The sequence below is a fragment of the Nicotiana tabacum genome, chromosome 17, assembly GCF_000715075.1.
Source record: "Nicotiana tabacum cultivar K326 chromosome 17, ASM71507v2, whole genome shotgun sequence".
NCBI classification, from domain to species: Eukaryota; Viridiplantae; Streptophyta; class Magnoliopsida; order Solanales; family Solanaceae; genus Nicotiana; species Nicotiana tabacum.
In genome coordinates this window covers 116301539-116321900 of record NC_134096.1, presented here as the reverse complement: position 1 = coordinate 116321900, position 20362 = coordinate 116301539, and the positions used below count along the sequence as shown (strand labels likewise).

The window sequence follows — 20362 nt, the reverse complement described above, 5'->3', positions numbered from 1 at the left end:
TATATAGCCGCAGCTAAAGATCTTAGGAATTAAAACTTGCCAATTGCCACATTGAAACCACAAATTAATGTAATATGAATATCTCAACTAATTAAGTGATGTCCACTTCCCAAAAGTCCATTTGATGTCTAGAGAGAACAAGCAACACATGTCTCGATATAGAGATTTGGGTAAAAGAATAAAAAAAATTGAACGTTTAGAATTAGGAGGGCTCATCCACACAAAAAGAAGAAGAAGAAAGGAAACATCTTGTCTATCACTTTTTGCAAAGAGATGAGCTCACCACTCAATCTCTCCATGCATAAAATTCTCTCTTTACATATGGTAGTTATCTTTTATAGACTTTTTCACACTCTATAACTCTAAATAATAAATAAGCAAAAGGAACAAGCAAGTTTCTTTTTGCTTTTTTAACTAACTGATAGTGTAGCACATTAATAAAGCTGAATTAAAGCAACAAAAAAGAAGAGCTAACATACAAAACACATTTAACATTTGATCAGAAGTTTCAAAAAATACAAACCTAACCCAATCCACAAATTCTCTATAAGAAGGTAAATATCATACAACAATTTTAGCTAGCTAGCGCCTAGCCAACCCTTTTTTTGTTCATGTCTCCACATACATTATATTTTCTGCGTTTTACAAGAAATAAAAACGTAGAAAATTAAATACCATACCATTAAAAAACTTCTTCCGATCCATTCACTTCCTTGGGATGAAGAGTGATCAAAGCTCAGATACCCCCGAAAACCCAATATTCAATCAAGAAAAATGATGGAAACACTAACAATTCAGTATGTAAAAAACCAAAAGCCAAAGAAACCCTAAAATCTCATGGAGATGGGCCAAACCCCGGCATATCAGGCCACTGATTAGGGCTGAGAGATGAACCAGCTGTGGTGCTATTGGTAGCTCCTCCACTGCCGCTGCTGCTACCGGCGGAGCTGTTCCAAGAATCCATGTTGTTGTTGTTGTTGATGAACCTCTGTGTCCAAGAACCCAGAGGCCTTGTATGTTGAAATTGCAGGGTTTGATCAGATAGGTAAAAGGATGATTCATTGGACTTTTCTTTATTGACCATTTGGTAAAACCCACTTTGTTGTGGTTCCTTAGGAAGATTATGGAAACCTTGCAACAGTACTGTATTACCAGTACCACCAAATTGGCTATTACTGGATTGATTGACACCTTGTGATTGCATGGCAGCTAACGAAGACAGAAATCCACCGCTAGAATACAACGAATTCAGAGGCTGAGATCTTGAAATACTGTTACCTGAGAAAAAAGCAGCTGCTGCTGACAAATTGGTTGTCATATTTAAGGGTACTACTGGTGGAGGCTGAGCGCCTTGAGAAGATCTTGATGAACTTTCACCGGCTGATAAAGAAGATGAACCGCCGCCGCCTCTCGTCGTGCATTTGCCTTTCCGGCGACCACCGCCGACGGGGACATTCCTTAGGGTTCCACCTTGAGTCCAATACCTCCTACAGGTCTTGCAGAAATACCGTGGCTGAGTCAAACTGTAGTTGTTGTAGTAGCAAAACTTAGTGTTGTTTGAATCACAACGAGGGCATTTCTGCGGCGGTGGCTGCGGTGGTTGTGCCACCGCTGAGAGGTTTTCCGGCATCTTCATTTTTCGTTGCTGATTCCGATCATTCTCTCCTCCAGATCTTCCTTGCTCCATCACCAACTTTTTCCGTAGTGATGAAAAAGAAACTTTCTAAGGGTTTTATACTGCTCTTCTGAAATAACTTCTTCAATCCTAATCTCACTACAGATTAAAAAATTAGATTTTTTGGGTTGGGAGATTTAATAACTGCATGCAAGTCAAAAACTCTTAACTGTTTCCACCCCAGAGATATGTTTGAAATTAAATCTCAAACTTCTAGTCAACAAGAAGATTATGCTTCATTTGGGATCATCTCATCTATAAGGAACTTAAATTTAAGAGATGAAATATCTCAATACAAATCCCACAAAACTAAACATAATCTTGGTAGATAACACCACTTATAAATGAGGCAAAGAATTAAATAACCACCACCTGGCTTCTTCTGGTTCTCTTGAGATTAACCGAGAGAAAAAGTTGAGAGAAGACTAGAATGAAAATAAAATATAGAATTAGACATGGACTTTTGTGTACGGACGTTGCACGAAGACAAAGTCTGGCAAATAAGCTTTATAGGTCTTTACTTTAGCTTAGAGAAGTTAGAAATAAGAATTTGGGGTTTGTTTGGGGGGGTGGGGCGGAAGAGAGTCGCGTGAGTGTCTACATATTAATGTTCAGTTAAAGTAAGAAGAATACTGAGATGGGACCAAGGAGGTAAGTTTTAATGTTCTGTTTCTCTGTTTAATCTCGTCTCAACAAATAAAGAAAAAGAAGCCATAATTTTCAGTTCAACAAACTCTGAGCAGACAAGAAATTGGCAATAAAGACAAAAAATTGCTTCTCAATAGGCTTCTACGTACTGAACTGTTATCATCAAAAGTAAACTCAAGAGAGAGCAAGAATTAATGGACAAGTCATAACACTTTGAAAGTAGTAGGGGTCTAGCTAGTAATAGGAGATCATAGGTGTTGTATTTTTTGTGGACCACTAGGGAATATTGAAGGAGCAAGGGGTTGATGAGAAGGCGGCGGCGGCGGAGAGCTGCCGGCAGGAGGTGGAGGGTTGCGGTTGTCAAATGGGTTGCGTTAGATGTATCAGACTAATCAGCTTATTACTCATTTTTTATTCTCTCTCTCTACTTTTAGTTTTTCTTTTCATCCTCTCTCAAACATAATAACTCTGACATCTTCATGCTTAATGAAAAAGACTGGTATACCCACGTCCATGGGACACCGAAATTGGCAACTCAATTGACTTGACACACAAAAAAAGTGTAGAATGGCACATAAATTATTTTTAGATATATTATCTTACGGAAAACTGAAAAGTTTTGCTCATCTGTAAAGAGTTTCTTTCTAAGTACTAAGGCCCGTTTGTTTATAAAAATTAAATTTTTAGTGAATTGCGTGTCTAAACATAATTTTAAATTTTAAATATTATTTTTTAACTTTACTCCAAATTTTATTTTTTTATAAAAATTATAATTTTTATGTCCAAACGCCTATAAGTATATATTTTTAGTCGACTGTTCTGATAATCTTATAAATGTTCCATGCAACAATTTATGATCTTACTAGTATAAATGTAATATATTTAAGTGATATTCCTGCCTGATAATTTAAAGGATTTTAACACAATTAGTGTAGATTAATTTGTCATAGCAGATTTTATCATTTTATTAATTATAAAACTGCCCGTGAATGAAATAAAGATAGAGGCTACATTGAATCTATTAGATAATCTACAGTATTATCTATATCAATTATTTGATCGTTTTAATATTTATATACCATCAGTGTATACAATTTAAATCTATACGGTAACTGTAAGGTGATGCATTCGATTTGACCCAGCCAAAACATAACACAATAGCGACGTTGTTTTAACTAACATACGGTGCCGAATTGGGCCAACTGTGCCACAAAACAGGTAAAAATAATAGACTAATCAGTTCGAACAGTTTTCGAACTGATAATTGAAAAATAGTTAGCGTTTGTAAAGTTATTGAAAAATAGTTACTATTTTGCTGTAATATGGACCGGTCCAGCATAATATACTGGAGATCAGTGCATCTATATATGAACTTCCATACGCGAAAAGTTCCAGCATAATATACTGGAGATTGGAACACATGCGTATGAACTTCTAGCATATTATGCTGGACCGATATATTATACTGGAACTCCAGCATAATATGCTGGAGTTCAAATATAATATTTTTTGGATTTTAAATAATATTTTCGTTCAAATTTATCTTTATATAAAAAATGACGAAATTTTAATTACTTTTAAAATTTTGGCTATTTTTCAATTAACACCTGTAACCTATTGTTGAATTTCTACCAAAAATAACAGTCTCGAAATGAAAGAAGGCAGCCCAGCCCCTGGGCAATTTGCTGCTTAGGTGAGGCACGTGATATGTCACGTGACGTGTTATATTCTTGGAGGACCTATGGATGTGCAATGGAAATTACAACTGCTCCCTGACCAGTGACCACGCACCCATACCTCTATATTTAGATGGGTTTTTCATATTTATTGAGACAAATGCTAAAATATTGAAATCTGTCATGAAAATAATTATAATCTGGATATCCATTTATTACTCGATTATCCGTTTGGTACTCTATTGAAGTTTATCTACAAGCAGCTGATACATACAGATTGCAAACAACTCAATTAAAAGATTTGCAGCAGCTTCATATTAAACAGGCAGGTTGCAAGCAGCTCAAGAAAAGTTTGCAGTTGCTTCCTGAAAAGCCTCGCAGCTGCTTCCTTTCTTCTATAAATAGAGAAGTTTTCAGTTCATTATATATATTATTATGAAGTTGAATAATATATCAACCTTTCTCTATACTTATCTTCGGTTTATTTACTTTATATTTTTTTATTTTATAACACGTTATCACCACGAGACTTTGTCATTTTGAGCACTTACTTTGAATTTAATTTCTATTTCAGTGTTCATCTCCGATGTAAGGCGACGCTCTTATGTCCGTGGTTAGATTTTGTTCATTCCGAGCATCATAAGACAGATTATATCCTTGAGGTGGTGAGCTTTTCTTCATGGCAGTAGTGATGTGGATATCACTTACGTCTGGAGTGGCCAAATTTGAGTAAAGTAATTTGAGCATTTTGCTTATATTTGGTTTAATATCTTTATCATCGCTTGCTTGATTATATGCTACGTATACAATACCTATTTTGGTATCTGTTTTCATCCTTATTATTATTATAAAGTGGATAACATTGTTAGATCAGCTTAAACTCCAGCAGAGTTTGCAAGAAATATACAACCACCAGAAGTGGTTATGTTTCGTATATCTTATTGTAACTAAATTTTGTTAACCACGAGAAGTGGTATATGCCTATGACAACCAAAAGTGATAATTTAGGCTTTCTATGGTTACAATTAAAGATAAGCTAGAGAAATATTCTCTATATTACATGCACGCCTCAATTTGCTCCTGAAGCAGTAAATATTTTAAAAGAGGTTGAAGCGTCACAATTTGATGTGATTAATGCGCGTTCAAATAATTATGTTCGATTTCCTGAAGGATGAGAATTTTTGATAAATATTAATCCATTCCCTGAAGTGAATGTGATAATATTAATAAAGCCGTAAATATGAACGCGCTCTTGATGTAAATATATTTCAATTCACCTCCAGAAGAGTTAATATGATTGAGAGAATATATACTCAATATTTCATATTTTAAATTTGCTCCTGAAGAAGTAACACAATTGAAATTTTCTCCTGAAGTAGGAAAATATTTTGAAGTAGTGTCTTTCTGTACTTAAATAAAATAATGAGCTACTCAAAGTTATTTTTGAAGCACATTTTCATTCCTTGGAGTGAATGAAGAAATACCACAACTCACCTCCTGAAGAGGTAGAATAATAGAGGATATAAATATTATTTTTGTAGCATAAAGATCATTTTCACACATACCTGTTGAACGCAAAACATCTTGGATAAATTTATTAAGTATCATTCTAAGGCAAAAGCATTCTTGTAGAATGCTTTCTACTACAACCACATTGATATATTATGGTTAGTTGTTATTAACTACCCCGAAGAAAATAACAACTCATGTATATTTCCTTGAAGGATGTAATGACTATGTGGTTGCTGCTTTGATATAAAATATTCATATGTTAATGGCGTTTCTCCCTGAAGGAGACACAAAGTTGGTGGTAAAAATATTGAAATTCTTGATTTCTTACATTTATAAATTTAGAATTGTCTTTATATTATTTATTTGATTATGATTTTCTCTCATGATACCAGAAGTGTCTGAGCAATATTTGATAGTACAAAATGTATCAACAACTCCTGAAGAGCTAGATGTTTGTCTAGAAGACACATGACACCAGTAGTGTCCGATAAATATTAGTATACATGACTGTCTACAGACCTCTAATAGAGTGTACAACTGTATAAAGGAAGAGACTGGGCCCCGTCGTACCCATATATATATATATATATATATATATATATATATATATATATATATATATATATATATATATATGTAAACACACCGTACCAAAACTCAAAGCAGCTCCGGATAAAATGGAGCACACCAACTCTCACTGATCAAGGATCCTAAGAAGGGGGACCGTCAGCCTGTCTACCTGCACCTGCGGGCATGAAACGCAGTGTCCCCAGGCAAAAAGGGACGTCAGTACGAATAATATACTGAGTATGTAAAGCATGAAAATCAGTACATAAAAGACATAGATGAAACATGGGGTAAAGAATTCCACCTGTGAGTCTAAATAACTTTGTGAATCCTGAAATATTTATAATATCATGCACGTGCGTGTAAATGTCGTATCATGCATAGGTATATGTGTACATAATATCATCAAGCCTCTGAGGGCATCCCATCATATTATCTCGGCCACTGTGGGCAAAATCATCAACATATACCAGCTGATCAGGTGGTGGTGCGTATATAACGCCTTAACCTTTTTCCATATCCCATATACATATAATATACGCGTATATAACGCCTTCTGGTCATGGGTCAATGTACATGTATAAATGCATGAAATGCAATAGAAATACGTTAATAAGATTTCTCGAATATCATAAAATCAATATGCCTTTTGGACAAATTTTATCAAATACGTATTTTTCTGAGACCCATGAACAGAGGATATAATAATAATTCACATGGGGAATCAAGAATATAGACACCTCTAGTATTTCTATGAATATAGTCATTTATGAACGTTGCGTATTTTGCTCGTTTCGTTTGTATCATTTGGATCATGCCAGAAAAAAAAAGGGATAGCCTTAACATACCTCAAGTCGTCAATGCAACTCAACAACAAGATTATGACAACTAGAGCGCCAACCCTATAGCAAAGAAATACGTGTACAATTTAGATGGCTGTAGTATATTACGTATCTCAAACGATAATTCGATTCTAAAATAAAACGGGCAGCATTTCTCTTAGATTTTACTGCTCCCTCAAGCCTATTATAGGCGAGATACAAACATAATACAATCAGCAACTCAAAACTAACCTAATTACAATTCGGGACCTTCAATACAACAAAACCCCCAAATATACCATAATACACCCAATCAACAAATTATCAATTAGCCTGCAACTACAACGACGAGCGACCAACCTATTACCCTACCACATGTGGTGTTTCTCCACGCTATTTTTATCCTTCCAAACTCCATAAATCAGCAGCACAATAGACAGCCCAAAAGAAACACAAAACAGCCTACAAAACAGTCCACTACAATTCAAATAACTCGAACTCACGGCTTCCGATCACCGTTCCGTGAGGTCTAACTATCAACTTTTCTTGATATTTTAAAGCTTAAATACAGAAATTAAATTTTTTTTATTAACTAATAAATACATTCCAAAACTCAAACTATAAAGAAAAAGAGAGGTGATATAGTGATACTTACGTCGTAGGGATCGTTATGATGTTATCGCTTTTCGATTTCGTACCCGTGATGTTAGAATTATTTGAAGCTATTAGAGAGCTCAAGGACCTTTCTTTTATGGTGTCTCTGGTCAGATTCTATGTAAAATGAAGAGAGAGACGAGTTAAAACATATTTATCAAACTTTTGAAAAGTCAAAAGGTGCTAGCTTGGCACCCTCTGATTCGCCCATTTTTCAATGCTTGTATCTTTTTATCCGAATATCGTATGAATGAACGGTTAAGAGCATTAGAAACTAAATTTCAAGACCTTCAATTTGGTATATAATATGTCCCTAAAAGACCTCATATAGCATACAAAATTTATTTCTCAAAAATCTTTATTGTAGGGCAAATTCTTAGTCGGTTTTTCCGCAACTTTAATCCGATTTTTCCCAAACTTTATGTGTTTTGTCCAACCATCAAATATAGTCATATTATGACTTTAAAATTATTTAAATTATGATTAACAAGTCTCATATTCATTATACATCACCTTCGAACGTACAGGGTGTAACAATATTTGTCACAAAGTTGGTGGTAAAAATATTGAAATTCTTGATTTCTGATATTTATAAATTTAGAATTATCTTTATATTGTTTATTTAATTATAATTTTCTCTCATGATACCAGAAGTGTCTGAGCAATATTTGATAGTACAAAATGTATCAACAACTCCTGAAGAGCTAACTGTTTGCCTAAAGGATACATGACACCAGTAGTGCCCGATAAATATTAGATTGTGGATAATAAATGAAGGCTCTCGAAGAGCTTATATACAAATATGTCATTCATATTATATGATTATGGTCAAAACATATGTTGTAGTAAACCTGAAGTTTACTAATACAAATGGCTATCATATTGAGAATACAAATGATTGGAAGATTGATAATCTTCATGTTTCCACAATCATAGGGGGTAAAATAATATGTATGTGAGAAGTGACTCGCCTTATTCTTCAATTTGTATTATATCATGTATCACAGTAAATCAGAAGTTTATTAATGCAAAAGGAGTCACAGTAAATTATAAGTTTTACTAAGGCAAAAGTAGCCACAGTAAATCAGAAGTTTACTAATGCAACAGTTTATGCCATAGTAAACTAGAAGCTTACTAAGAGATAGCACATATCATGATAAACTTGAAGTTTTCATTTGCCATTTTTAAATGAGCTATTTGAGAATTCAGATAAACATATACTGAAGAACTAGAAAATTCTTCAAGAATTCACTTGTGTTGCTTGTTCTCATAATAAATTGATTATACCAGCTAAAGTTGGGACTAAGACCCCTGAATTTTGGAATATATAAAAGGTTAATATGGGCCCATTCACCTATCATGTGAACCACTTATAGATGCATATATGAAATAGTTACATGTGTGTTTATTGTCAACATGCAGTTTGGCATTTGAAATAACTTTTCTTAATTAAGAGCATAATTTTCAGATTATAAAATCAAGATAGTTCATCTTGATGATGCTGGTTATATCCAAGCTAGTTTGGAATTGATACCTCCTATTAATGGCTAAACTATTGCTTATGAGAACAAAGCCTCATGTGTTGGTCTAAGATTTTCTAAATTGCAAACAATAACACTTGTATGCATCAGACCAACAAAATATGATAAGTCCTCCCCTCACAATTGGTTTAGGATCAGAAATCAAATATTTTTACTATCTAATAACTTTTGATGTGTGGTATATGATTAATTTCTCTACCACAATGCACAAAGATAGGTTTCCCAAAGAAGATTGGGGATATGTGTTAGTTTTTCTAACATTTGGGGGATAAAATAAACAACTGAAAAATATGCTATACGAATCGAATTATCATTAATATGATCCTCATTCAGAAGATAATTCAAGTCAAATACCAGAAGCATTTGCTGATCTAAAATTAAATATCATATTTCAGCTGTAAATGCTCCTATTAAAATTAAAGTCCCTGAAGGATAAAGTTTATTGCACGCATGAAGCGTAGTAAACCGATCGGTTCCAAAGGTAACAATCCTTGAAAAGGATAGGAGCAAATGATCATAATAAGGAAGAAATGAGCTCTAGAAGAGCACACGACGTAACATTTCATGAAACTCAAGAAGTTCAGGTACCTGAAAATAAGGAAAGTGATGAGATCTCAACAAGTTATGTCATTTAGGAACCGATACAAAATGATCGTCGTCGGTATATTTGATACAATATAGTGCACAATTTTATAAATGATTGTGAGGATCAGACATGTAGTCCAAACACCTGAAGATGTCATGCCATTTAGATGCAAGTCATAACCTATATGGCTCATTTGGTCAAATTTATATAAAGATCCCTCAAGGATTTAAAATGCTTGAAGCATTTATTTCAAAGTCTCGAGAAATGTAGTCTATCAGATTACAAAAATCTTTGTATGATTTAAAACAATCAGGGCGCATGTGGTATAATCGCCTTACTGAATTGATGAATGAAGGTTATATAAATGATGGCATTTGTTCATGCGTTTTTACAAAGAAAACTGCATCAGAGTTTGTTATACTTACTGTTTATGTTAATGACATAAATCTCATAGGAACTCCAGAAGAGCTCCAAAGGGAAAAACTTTGTCTTAGCATGCAAATTTAATATTTAGCAGGCAGGATCTTTATCCATCAATCTGCCTACACAAAAAGGGTCTTAAAACTCTTTTACATGGACAAAGCGCACCCATTGAGTACACAAATGGTTGTTCGATCACTTGAAGTGAATAAGGATTTGTTCCGACCTCCAGAAGAGGATGAGGAACTCCTTGGTCCCGAAGTACCCTATCTCAGTGTAATTGGTGCACTAATGTATCTTACTAATGCTACAAGGTCTGACATAACATTTTCTGTTAATTTACTAGCAAAATATAGTTCTTCTCCTACACGGAGACATTAGAATGGGATTAAGCATATATTACAATATTTAAAAGGAACTCTTGATATGAGTTTGTTTTATGCTAACAAAGATAGTACAGATCTTGTTGGTTATGCAGATGCAGGTTATTTATCCGATCCCCATAAAGCTAGATCTGAAACCGGGTACGTGTTTACATATGTAAGTACTGTCATATTATGACGCTCCACAAAGCAATCTATTGTTGCTACTTCTTCAAATCACGTTGAGATAATAACTATTCATGAAGCAAGTAGGGAATGCGTATGGTTGAGATCAATGATTCATTTTATTCAAGAAAAAAATGGTTTGGAATGTGATAAAGATCCACAATTTTATATGAAGACAATGCTACATGCATAGCCCGATTAAAGGAAGAATTTATAAAAGGAGATAGAACGAAGCACATTTGACCAAAATTAATCTATACACATGATCTTCAGAAAAATGGTGACATCAATGTGCAACAAATCCATTCAAATGACAATTCAACAGATTTGTTCACTAAATCTTTGCCAACTTCAACTTTTGAGAAGATGGTATACAAGATTGGAATGCAGAGACTCAAATATTTGGAACAAGGTTTTCATCAGGGAGAGTAAAATACGCGCTACACTCTTTTTTCCTTACTAAGGTTTTTTTCATGGGATTTTTCTTGTAAGGTTTTTAATGAGGCAGCTAGAATTGCGTATCACTAAATATGTGTACTCTTTTTCCTTCACTAGGATTTTTCCACTGGGTTTTTCCTAGTAAGGTTTTAACGAGGCACAATATCTTTTAATGAACATCCAAGGGGGACAACAACAACAACACAACAACAATAACCCAGTATAATCCCACTAGTGGGGTCTGGGGAGGGTAGTGTGTACGCAGACCTTACCCCTACCCTAGGGTAGAGAGGCTGTTTCCAATAGACCCTCGGCATCCTTCCCTCCAAGAACTCCCCACCTTGCTCTTGGGGTGACTCGAACTCACAACCTCTTGGTTGGAAGTGGAGGGTGCTTACCATCAGAGCAACGCACCTTGAACATCCAAGGGGGAGTGTTATAAAAATAATTATAATCTGGATGTCCATTTATTACTCCGCTATAGATAATCTTCTTTGGTACTCTATTAAAATTTATCTACAAACAGCTGATGCAGGCAGGTTGCAAGCAACTCAATGAAAAGATTTGCAGCAACTTCATATTAAACAGACAGGTTGCAAGCAGCTCAAGAAAAGCCTCGCAGCTACTTCCTTTCTTCTATAAATAGAGAAATTTTCAGTTCATTATATATATCATTTTGAAGTTGAATAATATATCAACCTTTCTCTATACTTATCTTCGGTTTATTTACTTTACATTTTTTATTTTATAACAAAACCTACTCTCTCCTACTTATACCTATGCTGTATCTTCAATAAAAATCATAGAGGCTTATGGTAGGCATAGATTCATGAAGTCATTGTTAATTATAGTTACTATTCCTAGACGTAGATAAGGGACTATTTCTAGAGGTTGCTAATTCAATAAGAGACTGGCGCCAGCGTTTAAATATGAAGAGATTGTGTTAAGATGACATAAATTCATTAGAAACGTGTTCGGCTACCTGCTGAAAAGAGGAAAAAATAATAGAAAATTAAATTATTTTTCTTGCGACTATCTTTTACTTTTTAATTTTTTGTCAATTGCTTCAACTTACACTAAAAATATTATATGATCAATCTTAATACCCAAAAGATTTCATAAAAATATTTTCCAATTTTCTAGAATACATACTTTTTCCGTAATTAGTTTTCTCCTACTGACCAAATAGCGATAAACATTTCCCGGAAACATATCATCCGTGAAAGACAATATTCCCATAAAATATTTTATAAAGGAAAGATAGCTTTTATCATCAAACACAGTTGATTCAGAAAGAGGACTCGACATTTACTGGTTGGGACGAATTAAGGCCCAATACTATCTTCACACTCTTTTTGGAAGATAGAAGTGCACACCGCCATATTGGAATGACCTTTATATACTGAGTAAAATTATTAAGACATCAATAAAAGCAGTACGTGATAATCAAGTACCCAGTTGACCAACCGGAGTTAGTGACTAGTGCTACCGGCCTGGTTTTCCTTTTCTCCTACCAGTTAAGTTTTCCGCCAACTCTTGTGAACTTCGTAGTACATGTTAAAGTTTTTCGCCAACTGTTGTGAATTATATATAACAAAAGGAACAACGAAAAGGAACTCCCAAAATCTCACTTTTGCTGTACCAAGGTATTCTGTTAAAGTCAAAGCCGCCTTGATACTGAGGAAGCTAAGGACAAAATGTATACTCCATTTTCTGTCCGCAATTGTCCAGTTTTAAGCCAATTTTTCCTTTAGGACTGAAATTACTCTTGCTGAAGCGTGGGAAGGAGATAGGTTGTAAACAAAATCAATTCGCGACCTTGTTTGCCCGACCAAACGAAGGCACGATAACTACGGAAATAAATCATGCCCCTTTTTCCCTAATCAATTGGGGGTATTTCTCTTTCACCCCGCCATTAATAGGAGTATGAAAAGGATGAATTGAAAGGCATACAGACCAAGTGGATGCTCCCTACCTTAGCCTTAATTATTTACTCGGTGTTTTGTGCAAGATCGACTAAGTAAATACATTGCGTCCTCTTTGTTGGTTTAGCCAAACCCGACTAATCCGATTTGCGGGCAAAACATTCCGTAACAAATAATTGAATCCAAAATCTCTAGTTGTGTGGAAATTAAATTATCCACTACACCCTTAATAGTGCGGTAATGCCAAATGTGTAGTGTAGTAATTAAACTAAGTTGAACGTTTACCACGAAAAGGACGTTCTAGAGTCCACCGTCTGAATAGGTGATATACTAATAGACTTTAAATTCCATCAAACTTCTCGAAGGCGGTGAGAAGAGGAAATTCACACCAAGTGCAAGTACCCTCAAAGCTCAAAAACAGAGTTCCGTACGTGTATACACTATGCATAAGGAAATAAGTTGGAACATATTAGAGATAACCTTCACTAGATTATTATTCAAAATAACTTCCATTTCCTGCATGCCTCAATGTTTCTTGTCACCACTTCCCCCTGCACGCCTTCTCAGTTCCACCACATCTTCATCCATGGTTTTCTCACTCGTATCTTCCTTCGGCTTACCCGTATGATCTTCAATATAATCATCAACAGACTTCTTGTCATCGTCCGATGAACCAACCACAGTTTCTTTAATCTTCTGAGTCGTCTCCTTTGCCGCTCCCATAGCATCTGACATTGCCTGCTTAGCTTTGTCCGCTATTGCCTGCGCTGTCTCCGCCACTTTGATTGCCCCTTCTTTCGTCTTCTCCGCCATAGCTCCTGCTCTGTCCTTTGTCGTCTCCTTTGCATCATGCGCGTATTCTTTCGTCTTGTCAGCCATGGACTCTGCAGTGTCTTTGGTCTTTTCCTTCATGTTATGTGCTCTCTCTTTCGCGCTCTCTTTAGTGTCGTGTGCCATTTCTGCTGCTTTGTCTTTCCCTTGTTTTGCCTTATCTGCTGCCTTTCCGGCCATGTCACTTGCCTTGTCTTTTATGCTCTCTCCACCTTCTCTTGCTTTGTCCTTCATGTCTTTGGCTGTCCGTTTAGTTTCGTCCATGGACGCTTTCATATCGTCCTTCGTGTTGTCAGCCATCTCCCTCATAGGCGATTTCTCTTCTTTAACACCTCTGTCAAAGTCTTGTCTTCTTTTAAAGTCTTCCGATGCATGGTATCCCTTCAACATAAAATTGAAAATAGTTGAGTCCTAACATAATTTAATGCTAGTATTATCTTTGGAACACGTTGGCAAAAATACTAAGAAAGGCAAGTATCATAACTTCTACTATAGACTAAAAAGTTGAAAGTTTTCTTCCACATCGTCTAAAAAAGTAACTTCTACTTCTACAAATAATAACGCATAGCAAGTAAAATCAATAGTCCGAAAATATAAGAGACAACCTTCTGTAACGTATTAAACAAATTGACGATGTAAACAATATAATTCCGTGTAATACATGAAGTGAATCTATCTAGTTTTATTTTACGTTTTATATTAAATATAAGATGTGCATTTGTTTGTTTGGATTTACTCCTTTGCACTTTACACTTTACACTTTACACTCTCCATTACTGTACATAAATGACATCTGAAAAGAGAAAGCAATAGTCAAATATAATACCTCGGAGTAATTCGGGGAAGAGGAAAAGCAGACTCGAGATACTTTGTGGCGAATGAAAAGAGAACGGTTTCGAGGAAGAGTCTTGGAGAGGTTGTAGAAGGAGACGTTGCGGCAAAGGAAGAGAGAAGGGGTTCGAGGAAGAGCCTTAGAGAGGTTAAAAATGGCGTTTTTAGTGATTGACATGGCTGCCATTGTTGTTATGTTGTTGAAGAAAAATAAGTAGCTTTTGTATAAATTCCTGCAGTTTCCGTGTTATAGTTTGCAGAAGTTGAAGAGGGTTACTACTTTCATTCGGCAATGGGTTTGATGTTATAGTGGGAAGTTGCAAGAGATGAGGAATTGGTGTCGTTGTAGGAGTATGACACGTTTGGTTGTAAACGCCACGTATAGGATGCTGTGGTCAGTACTTCTTGTAGGTTGTACCCAACACGTATAGTGAAAAAATTCAACATTGTAACACGCGGAAATGAAAAAAATGTAACCGACGACGAAGTTTAGAACAAGCTGATTGGTGTTACAGAGAGGTACAATTGATTTTTTTTTTCTTTTTCTATTTTCACAAGAGATAAGCACAGGTGATATAAAACATAATTTTGAGCTGCACCTATAGTGTCACATTGTCGGTCACTTACAGATTAGCTTATTCATTAAAAGTGAAACTAATATCTTGAAAATAGGTACTGTATGATTTTTCTATAGAAGTTTCGAAAGGGAAATGAAACATTCACCTTTTGAATTGTATTTCTCCATCTCATTTTTTCTTTCTCTATAAATTTAAAGATTTGATCTTATTTTTCATATATAAAAAATCTGAATTTTCGCTCTCTTTTTTATATTGTTACATTATTTTCTCAATAAATATAAATATCAAATGTGATTTGCTTTATTTGTTGAGTTCCCTAAAATTATGTGATTTGTAGTGATGCTATCACATAATAATTATTTCGTTCTATCCTTAAAAAAATTAATCCAAAATCTTGGACAATAATGGGGGATTAAATTCCTCAAGATTGTTGGTAATAAACTGTGTTCAAAACCAGAATTGCCTTATATTTGTCAATAATACCAACTTTCATTTTCCTTCTGAAAATCCACTTAGATTCCAATTATGATTACTTAATATGGATTCTGTCTCGCTATTGACGGCCTCTTTCTAACATTGTGCTTTCGAGCAAGACGTTGTTTCTTTAAATGTTTGAGGCTCATTTTCCAACAAGAATGTCAGAAAATCTCGTCCAAAGAAAGTAATTATCCTTTGACGTTTACCACGTCTTGTATTTTCCTTATTAAACGTACCTTCTTTTGCTTATTGCCGAGGTCGCTTAGATTTTTCACTAGACGACTCACATTCCTTTTTATACGGATAAATATTCTCAAAGATATATATATATATCTTTGGATTTGTTTCATGAATGAAGGTGCTATAATTTACACATCATATAGACTTGTATTGCATTTTGGAATAAGAATAGATAGCATAAAAATGCTATAGAAAAAAAAAGCGGAGTGATTGTGAAATGTGTTATATATTAAAAGGTTGTGGCCACAACTGATGCCAACCATTTTAGTTGTTGTTATAATATAATATTGCTACATTAATTGTATTCAATAATCTGATGTGCAATAAAAAGTCGAGACGTATTAGTCTACGACATAAGGAAGTTTGCATTAAACTTTCATGACAATGAAACGAGTCTTGAGATATTTGAAATATACTCAAATTATGCTTTGTATTACAATAAGTATCCCCGGTAATTAAGGGGTATAGTGATGCAAATTAGATCACCGATTGGACTGTTTTTAAATTCACAAGTGGATATATTTTTAGAGTCAGTGAAGGAGCGGTATCTTGGAAATCATCCAAATAGATGTGCATTACCCGCTCTACAATGGAGGCTGAGTTTATAGCCTTAGACAATGCCGGTGAAGAAGAAGAATGGTTGTGGAGTTTCTTGAAGATATTTCATTTTGACCCAAATTGCTGATACCTATATGCATACATTGTAATATTCAAGCGGCAATGGAAAGGGCTAGGAGCATTATGTGTAACGGAAAATCTCGTCATATACGATGAATGCATAAAACCGTTAGGCAACTGCTCTCAAGGAGAATTATAATAATAATTGACTACGTGAAGTCAAGCGATAATGTGTCGGATTCACTTAGAAAATGCCCGATTAGAAAGGTAGTTGGAAAATCATCGATGGGAATGGGACTATGGTCGAGGACAAGTCATTGTGGCGGTAACTCTACCTAGAAGATTGGAGATCCGAAGATCTAGGTTCAAGGAGATCAAACAAAGTCATTAATGACGGTTAAACATTGTCAACTAAAATTTTGGTCCATTCTCGTGATGAGACAATGTTCAATACTAAGGATAAAGTATGTAAGTGTGAAGTGTAAGCCGCTTCAAGAAATTTTTTGTAAGGTCAGCTCTCTATGCACTATGGAATGAGACGATGTTCATGGCTGAAACGAACACAATAATGAGACGATTAAGGATTGATTGTGTGACTTATGGTTGTCTAGGTATACACCAAATTCTCAACGATTCAAATATTTCAAATCTACCTATTGACCGAATATATCCGACATAAGCTCACTACGGAAACTTCAAAGGGAATCCTACTTATCTAGATGCGATTACTCCTTATTTGTGAATCACACGATTTTTTCATGCATGATTTTACACATATGGCAATTCCCCATTCATGTGGGGGATTGTTATTTTTTTCTTTAAAGGGTGTTAATGGGAAATGAAAGAGGTACCATTTGAATTGCACCTCTCCATATCCTCCTTCCTTTGTCTATAAATTTAGAGGCTTGGCATCATTTTTCAAACATGAAAAATATGAATTATTCCTCCCCTCTTTTCTACATTGTAGCATTATTTTCTAAATAAACATAAGTGTCAAGTGTGATTGCTCCGTTTGTTGAGTTTGTTGAAGCTATGTGATTTGTAGTACCAATATCACAGAATAGTTATTGCGTTCTATCTTAGTAGGAATTAATCCCAAACCTTAGGCAACAATGAGGGGATAAAATTTCTCAAGAACATACAAGCATCTTATGGACTCAGAATTATTTTCTATTTTGTTTATTGAATTAACATTTCTTTGCTTCTATAATTTTCTGATTTGAACACAATTTATACAAAAAAGTACAACAAATTAGAAAAGTTAATGCATAAAAATCTATCAATTTAGATAAAGTTAAGTCATTACTTATATAATTACATTAAAGGGGTTAGAAAGTATTTACATTCAGTAGCTGAAAAAATATATAAAACTTATATAATTTTTGTATATATATATATATATATATATATATATATATATATATATATATATATATATTTCGGCTATTATTTTTACAGCGGCTATATAATGTCAATTTTCTTAAAATAAATCATCACTTATATAGTTGTCCTCACTCAGTACCAAAGACGACGAAAATGATTGAGGTAAGTTCATTTGTAGTCACTAGGGCCAAACTTATATCACCTAATAGCCACAAAATAACCTCATACAAGTCATAGCCTAAAAACAATAATAAAGGCTAGCAAGTGAAAAATATGAAACCATACGCTCAACGCAAACCAAAAGGAAATCACTCCTAATCGATTTTGTATCCTAAATTCACGCCTTCAGTATGGAATCTTCAACCCCCAAGCAGTATAAAAGTCGCCCAATTATTCACATTGTCAAAACAATTCTAGGGTTTCTGAAGAGTAAACCCAGAGCAGAGCTCCAAAAAATTCACGCTGAAATTCAAAGTTTTTGCACAATTGCGGCCTACAATTAGCTTAATAGAGTTGAAATTTCGTTCTTAAATTGTGAAATTGATACAAATCGATAAACTCAACTAATGTCTATGGACATTGTTAATGGTTGAACTACTGTTCCAATTTTGATTCCGATTTTACTTCAACACAGTGGTGAGTAGGTAAGTGAGAATAAATTTGTTAATTTTCGTGTTAATGGCGTACTGATCAATTCAGACTGTAGCTATGAGTATTTTGTTGATGAGATATACAAGCAATTGGGTAGAGATTCAATTACAAGTGCGGTGGAGATAAAATATACAGTGAAGGATGGCTATATAGCAATTCCAATATACAATGATATGAGTGTGCGCTTGTATATGGAGATGAAAAAGAAAAACTTGGATATCACTGAATATCCATTATGCATAACGTTGAAAACTGTGTGTTCAAGTGCTGAATGCTCATATTCAAGTTCATACTTGGGTGGTAACTTACTTGTAACAACTTCAGCTGGTTTACAATTTTAGAACGTAGAAGAAGTACACTGAATTAATCTGAAGAAGTTCATTATCATAACACTATATTTTAAATAGGTATTGTCTTACATGCATGGATGAAAGTTGCAAATGGAGTCTTAGATCTTCAAGTCTACACAAATCAAATGTCTTCAAGGTTAGACGGTTCAATGATGTTCATACTTCCCCAGAGACGAGTAGACTGTTTTCACAACGTCATGCTACTTCGTCAGCCATTTCAAAAATGATTTGCAAAAAATATGCCAATCCAAAAACAATATACACTCCGGCAGACATCATGAGCGACATGAAACAACAATATGGGATTAATATGAGTTACGTAAAAGCTTATAGAACAAAAGAAAAAGCGCTTGAACTGCTAAGAGGGATACCACATGAATCTTATAGTAAACTGCCGGGTCATTTGTATATGATAAATATGACAAATCCTAGTTCTGTCATAATGTTACATAAATCAGAGGACGGGCGCTTCATATATGTTTTTGTCGCACTAAATGCATCAATCATAGGATGGAAATACTGCTACCCTATTGTAGTGGTTAACGGGACATTCCTTTAATCATCACACATGGGGACAATGTTAACAGCTAGCGCACAAGATGCGATAGGTGAATATGTCGCAGTCTCGTATAATAATTATATATGGTATAGGTAGTTGTTATCCGTGTATAAAAAAATAACATGTGGATGCTTTCTTATTTGCTTAACCAGGTAAAAGTTTTCCACTAGCATATGCTGTTGTCGATTCTGAAAATGATGCTTTTTGGGAATGGTTTTTTGAAATGTTTAGACACGCTTTTGGGGAAAAGGAAAAGATGTACATCGTATCTTATCGTCATGCAAGCATATTGAGGGGTGCTTCGATTGTGTATCCAGAGGTATCTCATTGTGTATGCATCTTCCATCTTTGAAATAACATAAAGAAGAAGTTCAAGAAGAACCATGACCTGAAGGAAGTATTTTTTGCAATGGCCAGAGCATACAAATTTAAAGATTTTAATCGCCTCATGCAAGATATGGACAACATTGATAAAAGGGTAAAGGGGTACCTGTTCCAAGTTGGTTATGGAAAGTGGTCCATAGTGCATTTCACTGTTAATAGATCCATAGTGATGACTTCATATATTGACGAGTCACTCAATGCAAGAAACAGAGAGGCAGGAGAGCTACCATTCATGAGTTTGCTAGATTACATAATGAATTTGGTTAAGGAATGGAATAATACAAATAGAATGACTGCAATGTTTACTAGCCTAGGAAAAATATATAACGAAATACTGAAGGAAAATAGCAGTTTGTCATGACGGTAAATATTCTTTTATCGTGTCTTACTTCATAAGCCTGAATAACATACTTTGACAAAATGCATTAATACTTATCATATCCCTATTT

General features: G+C 34.7%; 2 protein-coding genes and 1 long non-coding RNA gene across 3 annotated transcripts; all 3 read right to left on the bottom strand.

The window, feature by feature from the left end:
* Positions 1-492: 492 nt before the first annotated feature.
* LOC107775085 (uncharacterized) lies at positions 493-2898 on the bottom strand. Its single transcript, XM_016594765.2, has one exon. It carries the CDS (start codon positions 1685-1687, stop codon positions 836-838), a length of 852 nt encoding a protein of 283 aa, XP_016450251.1. The 5' UTR covers positions 1688-2898; the 3' UTR covers positions 493-835.
* Positions 2899-6154: 3256 nt separating this feature from the next.
* Positions 6155-7665, bottom strand: LOC142171438 (uncharacterized). Its single transcript, XR_012701003.1, has 3 exons — positions 7555-7665; positions 6927-6980; positions 6155-6256 (listed from the first exon to the last, which is right to left on the bottom strand). It is a non-coding gene; the product is annotated as an uncharacterized LOC142171438 (long non-coding RNA).
* Positions 7666-13422: 5757 nt separating this feature from the next.
* Positions 13423-14959, bottom strand: LOC107775086 (uncharacterized). The gene is made up of 2 exons (XM_016594766.2): positions 14669-14959; positions 13423-14223 (listed from the first exon to the last, which is right to left on the bottom strand). The coding sequence occupies exons 1-2, from the start codon at positions 14858-14860 to the stop codon at positions 13537-13539; spliced, it is 879 nt and encodes a 292-aa protein (XP_016450252.1). The 5' UTR covers positions 14861-14959; the 3' UTR covers positions 13423-13536.
* Between the last annotated feature and the right edge of the window lie 5403 nt (positions 14960-20362).